The sequence below is a fragment of the Peromyscus eremicus genome, chromosome 8a (genome assembly GCF_949786415.1).
Source record: "Peromyscus eremicus chromosome 8a, PerEre_H2_v1, whole genome shotgun sequence".
Lineage (NCBI taxonomy): Eukaryota > Metazoa > Chordata > Mammalia > Rodentia > Cricetidae > Peromyscus > Peromyscus eremicus.
Window position 1 is genome coordinate 25,519,417 of NC_081423.1, and position 22,427 is coordinate 25,541,843.

General features: G+C 34.3%; 1 protein-coding gene across 4 annotated transcripts in view; it reads right to left on the reverse strand.

Moving 5' to 3' along the window:
* Positions 1 to 22,427, reverse strand: part of Gabrg2 (gamma-aminobutyric acid type A receptor subunit gamma2) — an 87,389-nt gene that overhangs the window by 59,252 nt on the left and 5,710 nt on the right. For 3 of the 4 annotated variants that reach the window (XM_059269255.1, XM_059269253.1, XM_059269252.1), the window contains exons 2-3: positions 2,925 to 3,076; positions 1,402 to 1,469 (exon numbers count right to left, since the gene is read on the reverse strand). In XM_059269255.1, coding sequence (XP_059125238.1) covers positions 1,402 to 1,469; positions 2,925 to 3,076 — 220 coding nt within the window. The remainder of the gene's footprint in view (positions 1 to 1,401; positions 1,470 to 2,924; positions 3,077 to 22,427) is intronic. The other variant, XM_059269254.1, reaches the window with a different exon arrangement.

Here is a 22,427-nt window from a genome sequence, read left to right on the forward strand (position 1 = left end):
CAATATGTCAAAGAAGCAAATCTTATAACAATAAATAGTATCTTAAATTATATAGTATCCTCATGGTTCTGAATAACCATCCCTGATCCACATATTACTTTATATCTTGATTTCAATCAGATTGGTTCGAAATAGGAAAAGCAGAACAAATAGAATCAACTTAAAGTTCTTGGACTAGGGAAGATTCACTAAGAAGGGCCCCTCCCTTATCCAGCATCCTATACTTCATTTTATGTTGAAAAGCAGGAGACAGCAGAGGAAGCATTGTTTGTTCAGGACTACACACACCATCAGAATACACTTCTCTGGCTGCTTCCACAGTGTTCTGGACTCTCCTTGTCAGTCCACTGTTTATGCCCTGCCACCTAGTACACAGTTTAGCTCTCTGCTTGAAGCTTTTTTTTTTTTTTTAATGAGAGAACAAATAATTTTATGAACTATATTTTAACTAATTAATGCTGAGGTTAGAAATAAAATGACACAATAAATGTGGACATACTTTAGTACCGAACAAAATAAAAATAAAAATGCAAAGGTGTAGAAACAGCATGTTACAAAACGAAGGGACAGTTCCCAGAAACCATCATTCTGATACAAAGCTGAGCTCTAACTCTGAATACACTGCCAGCAAAGACAACGTAAATTGTTACTCACACAGTCATTAAATACTAAGTGTTTGTGTCAGAATATTAAGAATGTAACAACTGGGAATTATTTTTATGATTATGTAAGTTTTACATCATTGAAGTTTTATATAATTCTGTCTGTGTGTGTGTGTGTGTATATATATATATATATATATATATATCTGCATAGAATAAATTTATTCTAGCACAGCAAATACCAATTATCAATCATAATATCACCATAAATTATTATATTGTTATACTATATTTTGCTTGTATTGAAACAGTATTTTTCTGCTTTGTATTTTAATGGAATTTATGTTTATTTTATTTTACCATATTATTTACATTAAAATATACTATAAGTTTATTCCCATATATTGTTGTATTATAAACTAAATGAAGTTTTCCAAAATAGATTTAGACTGAAAATATTATAAATATGAATATTTCTCTGAGAAATATTTCTAATTTGAATCAAAGTATTGTTCCTATAGCATTAATCTCCAAAAAAGTTCCGTATTTTGTTATAGGTGGTACTTAACAGGTATACAGTAATTGTTGGATCAATATATTACAATTATGCTCATTAATTTCATTTCTAACCATGTGTGATTTTTACAACAAAAATCCTTAAATTTTTAACAGCTTCAAGTTACATGAAAAAAATAGGTCTTTAGGGTTGACTTTTCTTTGCAAACTCTTGGTTCCTTTTAAAAAATATATTCCTTATATATTTCTAAGCTAAAAATAGAAATTAAATTATGAAACTTACCATATTGATAGCATTCACTGGGCCAATACTGTTCACATACATATCTGTGTGAATTAATGTTGGTTTCACTGCAAAGAAAATTATAGGAATAGGTGTTTGTTCGTTTTTTTTTGTTTGTTTGATTGTTTTAACCAGGAACAAAATTATATATTTTTTCAGTCTGTTTCTTAGCCCATGCTCCTTTAGCTGCACTAGAAATGGTTTACTCAGGACTAATTTACTACTAGTTGATACTTTAGATTTTCATATTTTTTTTCAAAGACATATCTCTTTTTTAAGCATGTTGTTTCAAAATGCAAGTGTGATAGTTTTTGGCTTTTCCTTGAGAGAGTATACAAAAGTGAAGAAATCAAAAAATGTTCTTCCAGTTTGCGTTTCTATAGCGTTCTCTCAGATATCCTGAATTTTATCATTTTTCCCCTCCAAGATCTAGAATCTGTTTGTGCCTGCTGACCCCATTTGATTAATGTGTATAGAAACATGATTAATGAGCAATTGAGGAACTATGTATTAGAAGCTCACAGTAGACATAAACAACAATAATGCAACATTGCTCTTGCTGATTCTTTTATCACCACTTTGCCCTCAAGCATCTCTAACAAACATCAAATCAAAATCTTCACTAATGACCTACTGGATGCTGTAACTGTGTGGATAGAAAAAGGGAAACCATCAAGAAGCCCATTACACACCAATCTGTCAAATAGAACTAATATTAAAAATAGGTGGTGTAACAGTCAAGATCAAATGAATGTGATCAATTTTAATGTAGCATTTAATGAGCAGAAGATACATGAGATCTTTCTGGGCTTTAATTCAAGCATACTTGTCTCATCCTTATTCATTTTCCTTGAAAGTACCATGCCCAAACGTTCTGTGGCAGATGGAATTCTTCATCAGCACTGATATCCACACCCTTTCCTTCCTGTAAGGGAGGTTACTTTGTTAACTCTTGACTTTGGGGTTGGTGAATCTTACTTGGACAAATACTATCTAGACAAAAGTGAATGTGACAATCCTAAGCCCAAACATTAAGCCTCATGATGTTTCACCTCTCTTGTTCTTTTTTATTTCCATGGAAAGGATTCTCACAGCTCACATGCTGATCCTATAGTAGAATGAGAGACTATCAGACCTAGTTGGCTTAGCCTAGGTTAGCCCATCCCCCACTATGGTGCCATATACTACTTATTGCTAATGTCACTGAAATTTTAGCCTGTTGTTACATAATTGTGTGTACCCAATATCCTCTCTGCTATTCTTCATCAGAAGTTTTTATAAAATAACAACAACTTTTTAAAAAAATAGTCTTTGAAATATCCAGGAAAATATCTAGCAGGTTTGTAGCTTCACCATTGCTACCCTCAGGCTTGAATGCTATTTATATACCCTTTCTTTATATTTAAAATTATAGGATTATAATTTAAATCTTCCTGGCTCTTGAAATATAATGTGTTATTCTAATTAAGTGATTAGGGCTGGTGTATCCCCTCTTCAGCACAGAATCCAAAGCTTCCTCATACCTCCTATATCAGGACGAAGTTTGTTGTCATACCCTTCCAGTAGGTTGTTTAAGATGACAGTAACATCACCCTCGGGAACTTTTGGAGTCAACACCCACGTTTTATTAGAAGCATAGTCTTCATAGTCATCATCTGATTTTTGGCTAGTGAAGCTAAGAAAAGAAAAATATTGGTCACTAAACACATAGATTACACCTGAGTTGACTTCTACCACAAACCAACCAGAGCAAAGGAGAGATAAATCAGAATTGTGGGAGTGTAGGAAAAAGTTTACCTAATGGTTAATCGAACCAATTAAACTGTGCAGATGGAGATTTAAATGTATTAAAAAGTTTCCTCCAGTTTTCCAGAGTGCTTTGCCCTCCAGTCTATAAATAAGCCATGTGTTATCTTTTATTTTTGCCTTTCCATATTTGATGTTCTTCTCACCCACCTGCCCAGACTCATAAAGGACATTTTAAAAAAAAATGTGAATGTGATATTTTAACTATTATAAGGCAGCCTTATAATTCAGCCATAATGTCTCCTTGCTCCTTAGAGAAGTTAACTTACTCCAACCTATTAATGAAGGTAAGAGAGCAATAATTAGAGTCTCTCCCACAGTCCTCAGACAGGCCCCTCCTCCCCAACTGAGCCACTAAAGAGCTCAGGCTTGCTGTCTTCTCTTCCCCCAGGCTACATGATGTGTATTTTCTCCACTTTCTTGCACTGAAGGTTAGAGTTGTTCATTTATCTTTGGTTGTTAAGAAACTGGTACTATGAAGAAAAATGTAGTTACTGACTTTAATTCACCCTTTGCCACAGCAATATTAACTAAGCTGGGTGTACTGTAGTCATAGGAATAAAATTGATTGCTTAGACTCATCAAATAAACTCAGGATATCCTGACAATCAGTATTATTTGGTGAAACAAGTTGGGAAATCCCCAGAAATTGGTGTAGAAGTGAGGAATGGATTGGGAAAATGAATTGAACTCCATGATTTTTATCTTCCCTTGCTCCAAGTTCCAGACCCTCGCCATCACATAAAAAATTACTACAGTTTTCCAGGTCTATAAAATGTACGTTCTTGCCAAACCTCCCCCTTTCACTTTCATCAGGGCTCCAGAAATCTGTAGTCAGGATGAAATCTGAGGATTGTGAAAAATTAACATGTAAAAGTTCACACCCCATTCTCAGCTTTAGTTTTATTTTCCTAATTATGTTACAGAATGGGTACTATTGGATAGCAGATTGCCACTTTGCCCTGAATGTATATATAGTTTTTAGGAATTTTTTATTACATTTATTTATTTGGAGTTATTTACTTCGGAGACAGAATGAGTGCTATGACACACCAGTGGAGGCCAGTGGTTATGAGAAGGTCAAAAAGCAATGCATGGTACTCTGTTCTGTCCTTCTACCATGTGATTCCCAGGGGTCAAGCTAGGGTCATGAGGCTGGGTGGCAGAAGTCTGTACCTGCTGAGACATGTATTTTTTCCTCATGCCAAATTTCACCTTTCCTCAATCATATCAATTACTGAAATATATATACATACAATGTGGAAACAGTAAATACATATGTAGTTTATATATATATATATATATATATATATATATATATATATAATTTGTACATAGTATGTATAATTACAGAAGTGTATAGGCACATAAACAGATAGAGAGAAATAGATGATCAATATGTAAATGTCCAAAACTGTAGAAGAATGGTGACTGAGTTGTTAATATTGGAAGCAAAGAAGATAGAAGGTAATGTTTTAAGAGTGAATACTAACTAGTTAGATTAGCTTAGAAAGTAAGAACAGTAATTTTGCTATTTTTATAGCTTTGGAAAATAATATCTAAAATTAAGTATGTATGAAAAGCTTTATAAGAGTGCATTAGTTAGTAAACCAATGTGTGTGTGTGTGTGTGTGTGTGTGTGTGTGTGCGCGCGCGCGCCCGTGTAGTTCACATGATGTACTTGATTGAGTAGACAATGATTCTCACAGAAGACACAAGTTATTAAATGAAAATCGTAATATAAGCCATAGGATATTTCCTTACATATTACTGGTCAGGGATACTTCTGAGGTCTCCAAAAACAACAAAGGCTATCTTGGTTACCCACCATAGCCACATGATAAAGACTCTTATGGCTAAAGATACTACACATTTTGCCTGTAAGACATAGAGAAATCAATGTCAAACCAACTAGGAAAATTCCTTCCTGCTGGCTAAATTTATAGTGTAAGAAAGGGCTATGTAGTCTGTTAAAGGAGAAAACACATCGAGGGCCTTACCTGTCACTGAGTATTGCATACTGCAATACTGATCTGCCATGCAAGGTATGACTACTGGAGGAATATATAATGCGCCTATGTTGATTAGTTACTCTTACTGGGTAACTACATGCTTTCTGATGGATTTGTGGCCTCTTCCTCCAGGGGGGAGTTCATGCTTGGCACCATAATCCTGGTCCAAGGCCCATTGCTGGGGAAGTTACAGGCTCTAGAGTGGAACCTGTTATTGTTATTTTCATAAATTGTCCAACTGTTTCTTAAAGATTGTATTTACACCCTCAGAACTGGGTTGCTCTCAATTTTGGTCAGAGAAGTTTAGCAGTAGTTAGTGCCGAGACTCACAACAGGTCAAAAAATGGAGGAAGTGGTTGTGAGTGTGTGGCTCTGAGCACAACATGTTTGTCAACATCCTTCCCAACAGATACCATTGTATAAGATGCCAAGGTATAATGTCACAGACGAGGAGATTAAAAAGACGAGGTGAAACAAATGTGAAAGCTGGAAGATGGGAAGCTGTAAAATATCTTCTGGAAATGACTTGGCTATGGCTACCCTGAGCTCACAGCAGCTGTGGTTGTCTACAGAAGATCGAGCCAGCCAAAATGCTAGCATAGACAGGGGAAGGTCTCATTAAGCCTCACTTCTAACTGCGGTGTTATTGACAATTGATAACTGCTGAGGAAGAATCATTATTGTTTGGTGATGTGGCCACTGGTAGCTTGTCTATGCTCCAATAGTTGCCCTCTTATCCATGGGCATAAGAGTAAAACTAATTAGACTTAGTAGGCAGTTCTTTAAAAAAAAGGAACAGAACATGAAGTTGGTAGGGGAATATATGTGTGGGGGGGAGTTCCAGGGTGAGAAAAAGGAGAGAATATTGGGTGGATATTATCACATATTATAGCATACATATGTAAAAGTCTCAAGCAATAAATTTTTGAAAGTATGGAAATGATATAACTAGAATATATTCATGCACAAAATTCTTAAACAAAAATTTATAAAAAAGTAAAATAAAGTACATGAACAAAGCATCTACCAAAGATACCATTTTATATCTTGTATTTTAATGAGCATAGAAGCTCCATATATGCATCCCTTCCAGAGCGCCTATACTCGATAGGGTGGGCTGGCAAAATTTCAACCACCTCTCCAAAGAAAGGCCTCACTGTAGCCTAGACTAGCTTTCTGCTAGGAAACTGCCTCTGGGGCTCAATTCCTCATTTCACCAAAGCACTGCTGAGTACTGCCTAATGGAGTTCTAATCCTATGACCCAGATCTTACTAGTGTGAGGGGGTGGGGTTCGAGCGGAAAAATGTTCAAGTTATTTAGTTCATGAAGAAAGAATATGGTTAGTCCATCAAATGTAATCATGATAGTATTTTATTAACTTAATCATTCATGCAAGTGTTTCTTTTAAATATCTCTCTCTCTCTCTCTCTCTCTCTCTCTCTCTCTCTCTCTCTCTCTCTCTCTCTCTTCCTCCCTCCCTCCCTCCTCTCCTCTCCTCTCCTCTCCTCTCCTCTCCTCCTTCCCTTCCTGTCAGACATATGTATTCTATTTTCTTAAATATAAGAAGATACTGATTATATGATCTAATTTACTTATGGAAACTTCTCATGTGGATAAATATATACTCCAAGCACAGTGGTACCACACTGCTATTATTTTTACTATCTGGCAACTAGAATCAAAAATTCAGTTAATGTAGAAATAAAATAGACTAGCTTAGAAAGAAAGAAACTTTCCTGAATTTAACTAAAGATTTTCTCAATGTCATCACTTTCTTACCAATTTATGAAACAAAAATCTAACTGATCATTAAAAATAAATACACCAGTGGTAGTTTTCTCTCCACACTTCAGAATGCTCAAATAGACACTAAGAAAAGTTAAAATACAACAAAAAAATGAAGAGCATATATTCAGGAGACAGGTAAATCTGATTTACCTTCTATATTCATTCTTGCTTTATCACCTAGGAAAATTTACTCAAACTTAGAAAACCACAAGTTTTCATCTTTAAGCATGCTCATATTACACTGTATAAGAATAAGATGCTTATTTAGTGTCTAAGTCCATCATAATTATTATGATGAGTTGACCATTGCTAGGTTTAACATAATGGCTCCAAAAATGTAACTAAAAGCCTGAATTGGTAGATGCATTTACCTAACATTACTTAAGAAGAACCAAAAACAGATGTTTTCCAGGAAGAAAAATAATGAGCCCCTATATTATAAATAAATGAGGTTTAGCTCCTCCACAGCTCTCCCAGCTGAGATCTAAATTAAAGGGGATGATGCATAATCTGGGATCATTTCCAGATTTGTCTAAAAAAAAAAAAAGCAAAAAAACTTTCCTCATTCATGGTAGGCTGTTTCTTCTGGTCTTTAGAGATGGGGCTTCTGTATTTACAGAGGACTATGTAAGGATGATAATGTCTGACCAATAAATAAGGCATCCTGTGGAACTGTGAGTATGCCTGGGTACAAACAGACTGATAATGATTTAAGAAAATCCATTTAACTGCTGTGTGGCTTGAAAGTAAACAAACCTGAAAATCTGAGTTCAGGAACCAGTTAGAGTCCCCTGGTGAGTATTTAGAGTTATTATTTTTGTAGTACTTTTTAGTTCAAAAAGACTTCCTCATAGAGGAAATAGAATGCAATCAAAATTATTTTTAAGTTGATTATAATTTAAAAAGCTCCACTTTAATGAAAATACCCAAGGAACAGTGTCCACAAACCTTCAGTCTTCTCGTTTCTAAAAGCTTAAAGAGATTGCCACAGGCCATCTGGCCAAGAGTTTGGACTAGTAGTCAAAAGATTCTCAGGGGATTTTCTAGAAACGCTGAACTCTATGATCTATCTATAGTCATAAGTCAGGCTCTTTAACAAACTCCTTAAGCATTGGGATTTCTTTAATAAATTCATGTTCATGGTTTGCCTTAGTCATTTGAATCTATATCTTTGTGTTGTAAATCACCATATTCATTTTATTTCTGTCTTTACACATTTATATGTGCTTTGAACTAAGCCATATCTATAAGCATTAACTCTTCTTAAAACTAATAAATGAGTTATTTAGGAAAAGGTAGAGCTTGTAAGAAAAAAAGTACAATTACATAAAAGATTCTAAATACTTGATATTGATATATGTTTTGGGTGTTTGTTGTGAAAAACTAATTATTTATTTTATAGAGTTTTATATTTTCATCTAGGTCATATTCTAATCAAACTACTAAGCTCCAGATTAAATAGGGGAGTTCTTTATTATACACTCTCAACATAAAAGAGCAAAGAGTTGGACAAGAATTAAAAACTATTTGTTGCTTCATTGAGTTGTCTGTAAATCCATTGATACTCACTTCCTCAGAAATACACTTTATATTTTTCTTTCTCTAAAATAGGTAAGGTAATTGAATAAAAAAAATAAAGAGAATATCATTTATCTTTATGTTTGAAATAAGTTTAAACTGCTAGCGTGATTTAAAAATCAGTTGCACTACTGCTATGTCGGTACTGGTTGCAGGGTTATTATTACAGACAAAATGTTTCACATGAACAATATTTTACATGTCATTATATCTCCCTCAGGTCATATCTATCAGAGAAGTGATACCCTTGAATCACTTCTATTAAAAAATTCCTGTACATGGGAAATTTTGCTCTCTGAATTTTATCTTCGGAGATGGAGAACTACCTCAGCCATGCGCCACCACATCTGGCTTTGCACAGGCTCTTGAGATCTGAATTGAGGTAATTAATTGATCCTCTGAGCTGTCTCGTTAGCCCAGGAGTAAATGGTTTGTGTTGAGGTGGGGGGAGTACACACTTGGTTTTCCTCTAGAAGTAACAATAGCAAATATAGATACTATTGCATATTCATTGTGTTATAGGGAAAAAAAACTTTAAGAACTTCAATGTGTCTCTCATTTGTTGTGTCAACATGGATGACCCTATAATTGCCATCTTTTAGAAATCAATATACACATTTACATTATCGGTAGGCACTTTGGAATAGCAAAATCACATCATACAAGCTTTATGCTGCAAGGCAAAAGAATTGGGACCAAACAATCCTCTGTGTCAGTGGTCCTCAATCTTCTTAATGCTGCAACCCTTTAATACAGTTCCTGATGTTGTGGTGACCCCCAACCATAAAATTATTTTCATTGTTTCTTCATTTTTATAATTTTACTACTGTTATGAATTGTAATGTAAATATCTGTGCTTTCTGATGGTCTTAGGTAACCCCCGTGTAAGGGTCTTTCAGCCCCCAAAGAAGTCGTGAACCACAGGATGAGAACTACTGTTCTATGTGTAGTCATTAAAGAGACAACAAAAAGAATACATACAATAAATAATGGTTCCAGCTCATTTTCTCTAAGGAGGATAAATGAGTTTATAACTGAGCCCAGTGAATAATATGGCACCTTCACCACAAAATTAATAACGTTCAAATTTCATAAACTTGACATTGTAGACAACAATGCTTTGATCTGCCCATACTGAGAAATAACAGCAAAGCTTGCAATTTAAGGTAATGGATGTGTTCAGCTGCCAAATTTTGAGTTGCAGTTGAGTTTGGAAAGCAACACATTCAGAGAAACAAGACAGATCTATAGCCAGTTCCTTCCAGAAGATGTATCTGAAAAGGGAGGATTTATAGAAGGTTCATGAGCAGGTTGAGTAGATGCATGTAGACCCTTTGAGGGTGCAGGGGAAACATCCTGTTTTCTAGTTTAAGAGCTCTTGAAGGATGTCTTGGTTTTTGTGAACAGTGGACTTGAGACAATGGTAGTTCTAGTTGCAGAGCCTGCAGTAGCTTGTGCATGATTCTCTCTCCTGGAAGGATGTGTAACTGACTTTCAGAGTAACTGCTGAGGAGTTCAACGAATGGGTATGTATCATGCTTGCGTGCAGATCATTCTGAGAGCAGATAGCCCAGCTGGAATGACTTTCTTAGCTCACTCATAGCTCAGTTCTTTGCATTAGGTTTGTATCTGTTAATAAGTGTTTCACTTTGACTGAATCAAATATCAGACATGTATTCCAGTGCATAAAATGCAAAATATTTATTAACAATCCATCACAAATAATGTTTCATTAGCTGAAATGAATCTTGACTACAACTGTCAGAATTTCCAAATTAGTTTGAAAAATAGGAGCACAAGTAATAATGACAGAGGCAGGGTAGACTTCAACATGAGCTGATGCAATTTTTAAATTGCGAATTAAAAATCAAACAACAACAACCATATTCATGTCTGTATTCCCAGCACTCAAAATCCGTGCAGGAAAGATTGCCGTGTATGAAGCAAATCCTGACTTTATAAGAATTCTAGACTATGTGGGTTACATAATGAAAACTTTTCTCATAAATTAAAAACAAAACAATAACAACACAAAACCAGACCCTTTCTGTTTGTCTCTTCCTATTGCCCTGCATACTGTCAAAACACACACTTGCTTTGATTATAGGGTCACAAGTTGCTGACATCTCTTCCTTTTCTTCCTTCCTTGTTTAAATTCAACAGAGAGATAAACATTTATAAAAAGGTTGTTTTAAAAAAAGAGGTTACTTCTTTTCCAAAGCTCACAGAAAGTCTCATGATGTGTGTGTAAAGGAGGATGATGTACAGGAAGCCAGTATCTCCAGCTAGAGGGTGAATTATGCCTAAGATTTTAATTTAGTTATTTATCCCTCACTAAAATCAAAATCAGAATTAGCTTCCCACAAGGTATGTGTTTCACCTATAGCAAAGGAAGATTGGAATGCATGAGGTTATGAAGTAAAGCATGAAGGCAACCACAATACTTGCAGAGAACAAAATAGTTTTTGCAGGCAAAAAACAATCAGCTCGTGTTCTAGGATTACTACAATGTCCATTTACTCTGGGACAAACTTTTTGTCATGATTTGTTGTTATTTTGCTTTCATGCTTCTCAAAACTTGTGGGGTGACATGGAATGACATTTTCACATAGCTTTAGAAATAAAATATTTTTCTATTATCCATCTGTGATGGGTATCTATATATTCTCTAATGCAGCCATTCCATTTGTAATTTTATTCCAGAAAAATATGCATGCACATATCTTCTAAAAAATATACATAAGGATATTCATAGACCCATTACTGTGTTGATAAATAGAAATGAGTATAACTCAAACTGACAATAGAATTGGTAGATAAAATATGGCATCTCCATGCAATTAAGTCTTAGATATCAATGAAATTAACAAACTGCAGTTACATGCAACAAAATAAATTTGAAAAATAAAAATCTAAACAAAACCTGCTGCACATACAAACATAGACATGCAAATGTGATATAAAATGTAATGTCAGGATAACGTCACTATGGTGTTAAAGTGAGAATGGCAGTTAATTGGAGGCAAGGGAGGGAAGACAGAGATGGGTAAATAGATGAAGCTATTTCCTGTGTTCCGGACAATATTTTCTTACAAAGATGCTTGGTAAAGACATATTTTTATTTCATTGTGTTATGCTCCATCTATCTCTATTTGTGCCATGTGTTCTTATTTACATTTTATTTCACTAACCAAAGGTTAAAATAACCAAATTTCACCACAAAAGTTAGAGATAGGAAAATTAGACTCCCATGAGCTGTTGCTGACCTTAGTAGCATTTTCCAAAATCATCCAAGTACCTGGCGTTTGTTAAGATGTCCAATTAACATTGTCTTAAAATATTGAATGGATGAATAAGAGCATGTACTATTTGTAAAATTAGCAAAAAAAATCATAAGTTAATTTCCTCTTAGTGTTTTTTTGAACAATTAAGGCTAATTTGTAGATGAATGGTCTCTGTCAGCCACTGATTTCTTCATTAAATGTCAACCACTCCTTTGTGTGAATGTGCAAATGATGTACATGACATACACTAGAAATAGGTTTTAGGTACCAACAACACAAGCTTAAAACTACAACAAGCAAACTCTAAAGTCATCTCAACCATTGTAGTTATCTCATAAAATGGAAAGAAAAATGTTAGTATTAAATATAGTTAGGAACAAATATAAGTGGATAGTTACTAATGAGGCATGGTTTTACTTAACCATTTATTTATAAGAAAGCTTCAATGTCATTGTTTAGAAAACTGATAAAAATGCTATTTTTTGATAATTGTGCTGGTGATTAAGCCCAGGGTGTTCTGCAAGCTAAGCAAGCACTCTACCAGTTCAGCTATATTCTATCCTCAGATTCTGCATTACTTTCTCTCTTCTAGCTATGGAAATCAAAGGTCAATTTTAACAGCAGAAGATATACAAGACATAAAAATTAATGTCGGAAAGGGGTATGATTATATACACCACCAAGAATTACTCCAAGGAAGAAATAATTTGTATTTTTATACATACTATCTATGGTAATTAAGACTGTATAATGCCACTTGCTCTACATTAAATGTTCAAACAGGATCTAGACAATTCATTTTTAATTCTGCATACTAAAATTATTTGGAGTTCTTTATAAAATACAAATGCTGAAGAACAATCTTTTTAGATACTGGCTTAACTGATAAAAGATGAAGTCAAAACGCGAGTATTCAAGTGATTTTGAGGTGTGGGAAAATTAAGAGCTATAGAAAAAAATTAGACATGACTACGTGGATACTCTTTTATAATCATTTTAAACATCTTTTATTTACTTTCATTTTCGGAGTAAATAATCATTTGAGAATTTTGTTATGCAACTCCAAGTACATTGACAATTTAAAAAATTGCCTTCAATATTTGTGTCCTATTAAGACAGCCCCTATTTGACCTAAATCCTTGAAGTCATTCTGAGAGAACAACTTGAAATATCACATAGACATAGTACTAAAAGTCATTAAAACACATATTTAGAAAGTTTACTGTTTTTAATTTACTTTCAGCATATCTAATTGTATTTGGTAAAACTCTGTCTTTAATTGGTATTTTATCATTGTTTTTAGTTTGCTAATCTACTTTGGAAAAGAGCAGTAACAAAATCAACTTGTCTGATAGACAAAAAACATGTAATAAAAGCTTAGCAACATTGTTCTGGTTTTATTGCAATTACTTTGTAGCTGTCTTCTATTATGAAAAGTGATGCTAATTTTCTAGTTTTAATATTTTTAAATGAATTTACTGAGATTATATTGAATTACTAGTGCTTGGCTTTCTTTTTGAAAATATTCAGTAAATAATGGGATGGTGATATAGTTTAGTGGTTATGGGGACATAGTACTCTTCCAGAAGACCTGAGTTGGATTACAACACCCACATCAACCAGCTCACAACTGTCTATAACTCCAGGGAACTCTAAAACTTCTGGCATCAAAGCCACCTGTGCATACATGTAAGCGTACACACACACACACACACACACACACACACACACACACACACACACACTATAATTGAAATAAAATAAACCTAAAATATCAAAAATACATATTAAATATATAAATTATTAGGTATCACTTAGTCATGAAACCCATGAGAGTAGCTGAAGTTTGAAAATGATGCTTTATAGGTTTAGATCTTCTAATTCTGCAGTTAATCAGCTTGTATTTAAAACCCATGCACAAGACACAGCTGTAGTTAGGCAGAAGGAAGTGTTAAGTGCAATGCTGGTATCAAACACCTCTCTTCTATTTGTGGAGACAAATCTTGAACAAGTAGAGAAAGGCAACACTTAATATGAAAGACAACCCTAAAGTGTTCTCTGAGCTAGAACATGACTAATCTGTCTCCCAGGGCATCCAACTTGACGTGAAGGTTAAATCTACTGAAGTGCTTCTCTCTTCACTTTCAAAATCTCAGTATTTTGTGAGAAAATGAGCAGTTTCTGCCAGAACACACACATTTTAAGAATCTGATAAAACTTTTGTTTCTTTTCTACCAAAAATAAAATGAAAATAAAATTGTTCATATACACAGGTACAAATTTCATGTTTTTACAACAGATCCACAGATAGACAGGATGACCTCTGTGTTCCCCCAGGCAGTCTGTGAGTGAAAGCCAAAACTGTCCTAGGTTTAGCGAAACTCTGATGGTCACTGAAAGTAGGTGTATGAAAATGATGGTCAGCATGTTATTTCATGTACTATCTGATTACTTTGATGTCCCCCATCTAAAAACTTTGTAGTGTTAGTCTGCTGTGGTTGAAATGTGCATTTATCCAATGACTACTAGCTCAGAGTGTTGAATTTTTTTGTGTTATGGATATTTCACAAATTTAGATGACTTTCCAAGAATCATATTTGCCCTTAAATTTTATCTCAGTTTCTGAGGTTACAGTGATGAATATTTTATTACTGAAATAGTACTTGGTTCCTTGTGAATTTATTGACCAGTTTAAGTATTTATTTTTGGAGTTTAGATAGGACATTACATTCTCTAGCACTTCTGTGTGCAGGATAATTTCTGCAATGTTAACACAGAATCCAAGAACTCTACAACAACAAGAAAGAACTAGTATGAGCTAAATATGAGTGACATTCTGAGCACAGTTTCCCCAAATAGCCTATTCTAAAGTGGACGTGGTTTTATGGAGTTTAAGTTTCAACATATTTTAAGTCACTGTGTTGGTTTCACTGGAAAATACAAGTTTATATCATAGGAAAAGACAGTTTCTACAGTTTATAGATTAATATATTAATAACTTTAACTATGTCATAAGATTAGAGACATTGAGTCCTTGTAAATTACTGGTGTTGTATAGTTACAAAACAAAAGAAAGCCCATAAATCATGGCATCTGAAAATACTTTGGTTAAGATCATCACATGAGCTGCTGGTAGCAAAGCAGCTAAGATATTAAAACATACTTGCTAATCTTCTCCGTGACAGTTCTCTAGAACATTTAAATCAATCAACTAATAAAAAAATTTAATTTCTGTAAGCAAAAGGAAATATTTGCCATTTTTCAATGTTATAATTTTAGCATCAAAAAACTAAATGTGTATAAACAGATCAGTTAAATATATAGAGAAAATTTTATAACCGCTATATACAATTGTGTTTGAAATAACTGGACTACCATGAGAATTAACAAGTGATTCTTGGCCTTATTTGGAAATAAGAAAAGATGAGATTTCTGAGCAAGAAAGAAGCCAACTGTAGCTGGAAGTCCAACAGTTAATGTTAATTTCCATTATTGAATATTTGTTTGTGAACTACAAAATTCATCATTCTCTAGAGGATATGCATGTGTCTTCTTTAAGAATGACTGATGTTCTGGAGCCTTTACCAGAGCTACAGTTTGAATTCATATTGTGTTTGTAAGGCTGTGCACTAAGAAACAGCTTCCAGCTTTCTAAATCCTTTCTTCTAGCTTTTTTACCTTTGGCCACAGTGCCAAACATCTGGATTTAGTTTAGTGCTCAAATTATGTCAAAATTCTATTTCCATAAGGTCTTAGTATTTCCTATTATTCTAAATCATTCTTATCATAAGTATGGTGTTTTCTCAATCCCTTAACAGTTTCAACTTTTCTTAATTTAAAAAATCACTGTAACTTGTTATTTATTGCCCAGAATGGTATCTCCTCACCATCTTATAAAATGTAAATTTCCATTATTTTATTTTCAATCATATCACAAACTTTAGTCAATTTATTTTTAACACTTATTATAATGTTAAAGTTTTGTTGTTTTCCCTGTTGTTTTGCTGTTTATCTGTTTCCTGTCTGCCTTCTATTGTGAGGAGTATTTGTCCAGTGTGTGTGTGTGTGTGTGTGTGTGTGTGTGTGTGTGTGTGTGTGTGTGTTATGCCAAGGATAAGATAGGGGCAAGCAAGTACTAGAAGTGCAGTAAATATTTATTAAAGGCAGAGAAGTCAGGACATGGAATGGTGGAATGGACTGATGCATATTCAACAGAGCACTTCAGAACTCATGAAGTTTATATTCAGTTCATCAACTCATAACACATATCTGGCCATGTCAGCCCAGAGGAACATGAATGGAATCTTGGGGATATAGTTGTTCAACAAATTATTGATGAGAAAATATGTCTTAGTTATACAACTTCCTTGGGTCAGGAGAAGTAAGTGAAACAGGATGGTACATAGGTATACCGTTGGTTATGAGTAAAATTATAAAAGTAGGCCTATAATATCATTATATGCAATATATCACTATATTTAAGGTATGTTTTTATTCTGTAATATAAATACCATAAGAACAAGTTCTTAACTTGGTCAGCTCTGTCTTTAGCACCTGTCATGGTACTAGGAACGGGGCAGATAAGTCATCTTGAAAGTAAATAGAAAACCAGGAGGTCATATTTTGGTTTACTGGAATAGGTATGGACCTTTTATTTCCAACATTCTGTCTTAAATGCACTTGAAGTTTTTTGATGTACTTTACTGAGACTTAAGCATCAGCATCTGCTAAGAGTTTGCTTAGGAAATTAGTTAAAATCAGAAGTCAGAGAGAATTAATTGAATGAAGTGTTCTCACTCCGTGTGCATCTGCAAGGGTGTCTTGTCTATCAGAGAAATTGTGCTGTGAGGGGGGAACGACAATGGGCTTCAGGAAGGACTTCTCTCTTGGATCTGCAAAACTGTAAATGACCTGCTTGCCATAGAAGCACCGGAAAAGCTTTCAAAAACTATAAAATGGATATTTTGAAAAATATTTGAATGCTTGCATATCTGTGGTTTTAGGATATTGATAGTTTTATTTACTACTTATTTAAGTCCGTGAATGGTGTGTGTATGTGTGTATGTGTGTGTGTGTATCTGTGTGACTTGCAGTATGACTGAGAAGCTGTACTCCTTTCTACAATATTGGCACTTTATTCACTCTTGTTTTCAAAATTATAATTAGTTTTGTAAATATTATTCTACTTCAGACCTCCATTTTAAACTATGAAATATGAAAGAAGGGTGTGAACAACTCTAAAAATCAGAAGTAACTCTTTCATGTGGAAGATAGCTAGGCTCAAAGAAAATGGGAAATATATAATAAACTCTGATACAGCAAATGTAGAGAAAATAGAAAATGAACCTGGTGTTTAAAGACATCTAATTAAATTCAGTGTGGCATAGAAAAAATTATGCCATGCAGAGGAATGTTCTCATGAGAAGCTCAACCTCCTAATCTCAGAATTTTAGTTCTACAGGCCTATGAGAAATAAATTTTTGTTGATATTATTTTAGCCACGGTCTATGACACTTTTTTATAGCATTCCCAACAAACTAAGACAACCCTTTTCCTTTGAACACTGCCACAATGTCTGAGTTGGTCTGGGTTATTGACAGTATAAGGTATGAATAATTTTAAGAGTTTGAAAACAGATAGGTTAGTTCATTTGGATATTGGTAGAACCCTGTGGCACAACTTGACTGTAACCTCATGAGAAACTCTTAACTACACCTTCTCAGCTAAGCTGTCCATAGCTTTGGTTCTTAGGAAATCTGAGAACGACATATCTATTTTATACTGCTAAATTTTGGGATAATTGGTTATATAGACATGTGGCTATTGCAAATTGATAAAATCTAAAGCTGTGAAATTTGAGGAAATTTTCATAGTTGTACACTAGAAGACTCTTCTGCTAATTTATTATAGTATCATACCACAGCTATTTTGCATCTAAAAATGTTCATGAAGAGAAATTAAAGCATGTTCTCAAAAACACTTATATAATAACTCAGATGACAACATCAATCCAGACACACCATAAAAATAACTAGATATATTAAAACTCAGCAATAAAAAGCAACATCATTGTATCCCAAAGCATCTTTTTGAACAATAAAAAAGCATCTAAGAATATACATAGACATTTAATTTTACTAATACCCATTTCACAAGTAGGAAAAGAATCTATGGCCACATAAATCAGAAGAAATACTATCAATAAAAATTCATCTAGCTATACATTAAATCCTAAAAAAAAATTACTGATTATACTAGATTGTTATTGAGAAGAATTAGCTTGGAGGTTCTTTCTTTTGTGTCATGAATGAGTTGGTGGATAGCAGACATGGTGTCAGAAAGGTATTTTTGGTGCTAATGCTGTAACCTATGTGATATGATTTCCCACCTGTGATCACATCTATCAGGCGCAAAGAAATGGAAGAGTTAGTCATGACCACAAATAACAAAATATCAGCTTACATTTTTATCTTTCCCAATACCCTCCAACCATTAAATGCATCTGTTCTGACATAAAGAGACTTGACTGTCAGGATAAGCAAACCAAGTTTGTTCTCAAGAACGAATCCAGTGATATTGTTTAGCAAAGGAAAGTCAGTAGTTTGATACCAACTACTGGAAAGTAAATACCTGTTTAGTTTTATTTGGGGATGTTACATTTAAGAAGGAGTCCCATGAAGTGACATACATTCTTACTAGATTTTTGTCCATATCCTTATAGTCTCTGGTTCACAGAAACAATATACTTAAAGTCAATAGTGCAGGCATTCTAGAAATCACAATCTTTCCCCCAGTTTTCTTACCTCATTCCAGGTTAAAAAAAGGGGGGGGGCGGGCGAGGGATGGGAAATTTGAAAACAAAATAATTAGAAAATTAAGAAATGTATCTTTTGCATGCTCACAAAATTTAGAGTTTAACGGGGGAAGACAAGATATTACATTGGTATAGGAACTGGCAGTTATGGAAGAACATAGACCAGGAAATACACAATGACCCTGCACTAGTAAGAGAAGTAATAAGCACAAGTATATTTACCATTCACTGCTCAAAGTAAACATATGAGGAATGATAACCTTCCTTTTTACATAAAAGTGAATGTGGCAAAGAGAAATTACATAAGGTGACTGAGGCTCATTATGTAAGTAAATGACTAGGTATAAATGAGTCTCTGGCCTAATATAGAGTAGCTGGTCCTCTTAAAGACAACACCATACCTTAGGATGTATTGCTTCAGTGTTATTTTGTTGTTGTTAGTTTTCTCTTGGTTTGTAGCCACAGTTGATGAATTTCAAAGTTTAGGGGAAGAGACTATGGGAAAGCTCAAAATATTTTTCCTTCCATTATGTAATTAAATAAATTGTTATTGGGCATATACTTGTGGAGGGGGGAAGCTTTATTAAAATTATCTTTCCTGAGATAGATAGAAAGTCAAAAGGAATAATTTTTAAAGCTTTTCCGTATCATTTGTAAATAAAGAGACAAAATCTTAAATTTGCATTTCTGTGGATATGTCTGACCACTACAGATGAGTCCACTCTTGCAGTATAGCAATTATTTTCTTAATTGTTAGAGAGGGAAAGTTGAAGAAAATGAGTTATAAGGCAGTTAATTTATTAACATAAGTACTAGCATCACTTTTACCAAAATATTATTTTTTTAAAATGCTAAAATAAAATAAAATAAAAAGCTCCAAAAGAACTAAAAGCTTCTTATGTGTACTGTTACATGACACACTTTCTTTTACATTTAAAATCTGAATGCCTCCATCCATGTAGTTTTGGTTCTGATGCATCCAAATGATCTTGCTTCAATATTTCTAGAGTTATTTGTAGAATACAGATGTCCATGGCATCTTTTATGACTGTATTTGACCATTTATATTGAATTAACAAAGGCTCAAAGAAGATATACCAATAGGAGATAATAGTTAAAAATATATCCACTACCAAGTATATAACCATAAGACCTTGTTTTATATTAAACTGGGGATAGGGGGATGGGCAATAGAGGGGAAGAGATGGGGGTGAGAACATGAGGGAGAAGGATAGTCGAGCTAAGGGAGTGCAATGAAAGAGATAACTTGATAGAGGGAGACATTATGGGATAAGGGAGAAACTTGGTGCTAGGGAAATTCCCAGGAATCCACAATGGCGACCCCACAAGACTACTAACAATAGAGGTGAGGGTGCCTGAACTGGCCTACCCTGGTAAGCAGATTGGTGAATACCTTAACTGTCATCATAGAGCCTTCATCCAGTATCTGATGGAAGCAGATCCACAACCAAGCACTAGGCAGAGCTCTGAGAGTCCAGTGGAAAAGAGGAAAGAGGGATTATATGAGCAAGGGTTGGGGAGGTCAAGATCATGATGGAGAAAAATACAGAGATAACTGAACCAAGCTCATATGAACTCAGGAACATTAGACCGACAGCTATGGAACCTGCAATGGACCAGACTAGATTCCCTGCATACAGGAGAGACATATGTAGTTGGGTCTGTTTGAGGGACCCCTGGCAGTGTGATCAGGATCTAAAACTGGTGCATGAGCTGGCTTTCTGGATCCCATTACATATGGTCAGACACTTTGCTCACCCTTGATGCAGCAGGGAGGGGCTTGGTCATGCCTCAACTGAATGTACCAGGCTTAGTTGTTCCCCCATGGGAAAACTTAACCTTTTGGAGGAGGGGATGAGGGGCAGATCAGGGAGGGGGGAAGACAGAGTGGGGATTGGGATGAGGTATGAGGGGATATCTGTCATTGGTATGTAAAATTAATTTAAAAAATTAAGAAAAAATTATATATTCACTGCCAAGTATGAACCACGAGGCCTTGTTTTATATTAAAATATATTATATTATGTTATACATATATAATTATATGCATATATAATTAATATAATATATTAATAGTACTATACCTGACTCATTTATACCAAATTTTGTATGGAGAGTGCTCACCAAATATATATATGGCAAAGTCAGTGCCACAGAGCACAGTGTGGCTCTTATCACTGCCCTTTGTATTTTTTGCATGTGTGTCTTTTAAATAGTTATTTTCTAAATACTGAGAGAAAAATAGATTAGGACATTCCCAAAAATGTATACTTCTTCAAAAATAAATATCATTAACTTGTAGTTTTGTTATACATATGAAAGATAAATACAGAATTATACTTAAAACTGTGAAGAACAAGAAAAGAAGATAACAACAAATACAAAACTGTGCAACTAGATATTTGTAGATGAATTTCAGATGTTTGTGGATCTCAGGTTCTCTATCCTGTGCTTTGACATCACGAGAACTCCACCCTGCTCTCTTGTAGCATCATATGGCTCTCATGTACAACATTTATCTGGTTAAAGTTTAATAATTATTTGTATACCTTTCTGTTCATAACCTGTGTACAAACGCGTTAGATTGAAAACTCTAAGAGAACAGAACTTGTGGCTTCTGCTGCTTTGTAATTGCATACTCCGACACTACAGTAACTAACTCAAATACTGTCCCTTTTTAAATTAAGAAAATGTTTTATTTATTTATAATTTTTTTTGCTTTTGCTTTTGAGATAGTGTCTCTCTGTTTAGCCTGGGCTATCCTGAAACTCACTATGCAGACCAGGGGGCCTTGAACTCTAGGAGTTCCTCCTGCTTTTGCCCCCTGAGTGCTGGGATTAAAGGTGTGCACCACTATGCCTGACTCATTTATACCAAATTTTGTGTGAAGAGTGTTCACCATCCATTTAAGTACATTTCCCAAATCAACTTATGAAAAAGAATGATAGCTACCCATACAGAAGACCATCTATCATTAATTTTTCCTACAACAAATATATACATTGAAATTTGACATAGTATATTTAGTTTATTTGAGACATTTTACCATACAATTGCCTGAATAAATTACAGAATTTACTTTGTATATGCCCTACTGCATGGACTTGTTTCTGTAGCTGAACTTGTATTCATAGCAGGGTTTCAATTACTATAAAGGATCTTTGCTTTTAAAAAACATCCATTGTTTTGCCAACTGCTATGTTATTTTCTGTTCTTATGGTTTTCTTTATGAATGGGTGGAGAGTGTAATGTCAGTGCTACGTATTTACCATTTACGTGGTACTTTATCTGTGCACAGCTGTACAGTGATCTTATAATAATATAGAATTATTACCATATTTATGCTCTCGTAATATAATGCTACAAGGATTAATATGATTTGGAGTTAAGTTTTATTTTTACCCTATGCCACTAATATGTAACTTAAAAGACGCTTTTTTATTTTCTTTTAAAGGACATTCAGTCTCCGGTATATGGTAAAAATGAGCAGGGAACAACTCCCCCAGGAATGCAATGTGAAGAGGCCTCTTGCATTTCAAAACAACCAGTGTGTTTTCCAGCACTAAGAATTGTTTTTAGGTGGCTATACTTATACAGTGTGTTGTGTATACTAGGAATGAAACAGCAGGAATATGGGTCTTCCCTGAAGCTGATATTTAAGAATTCTAGATATATCCCTTAATCTCCTTGTTTCTCAGTTATGACAGTTCTTTGAAAGAAAA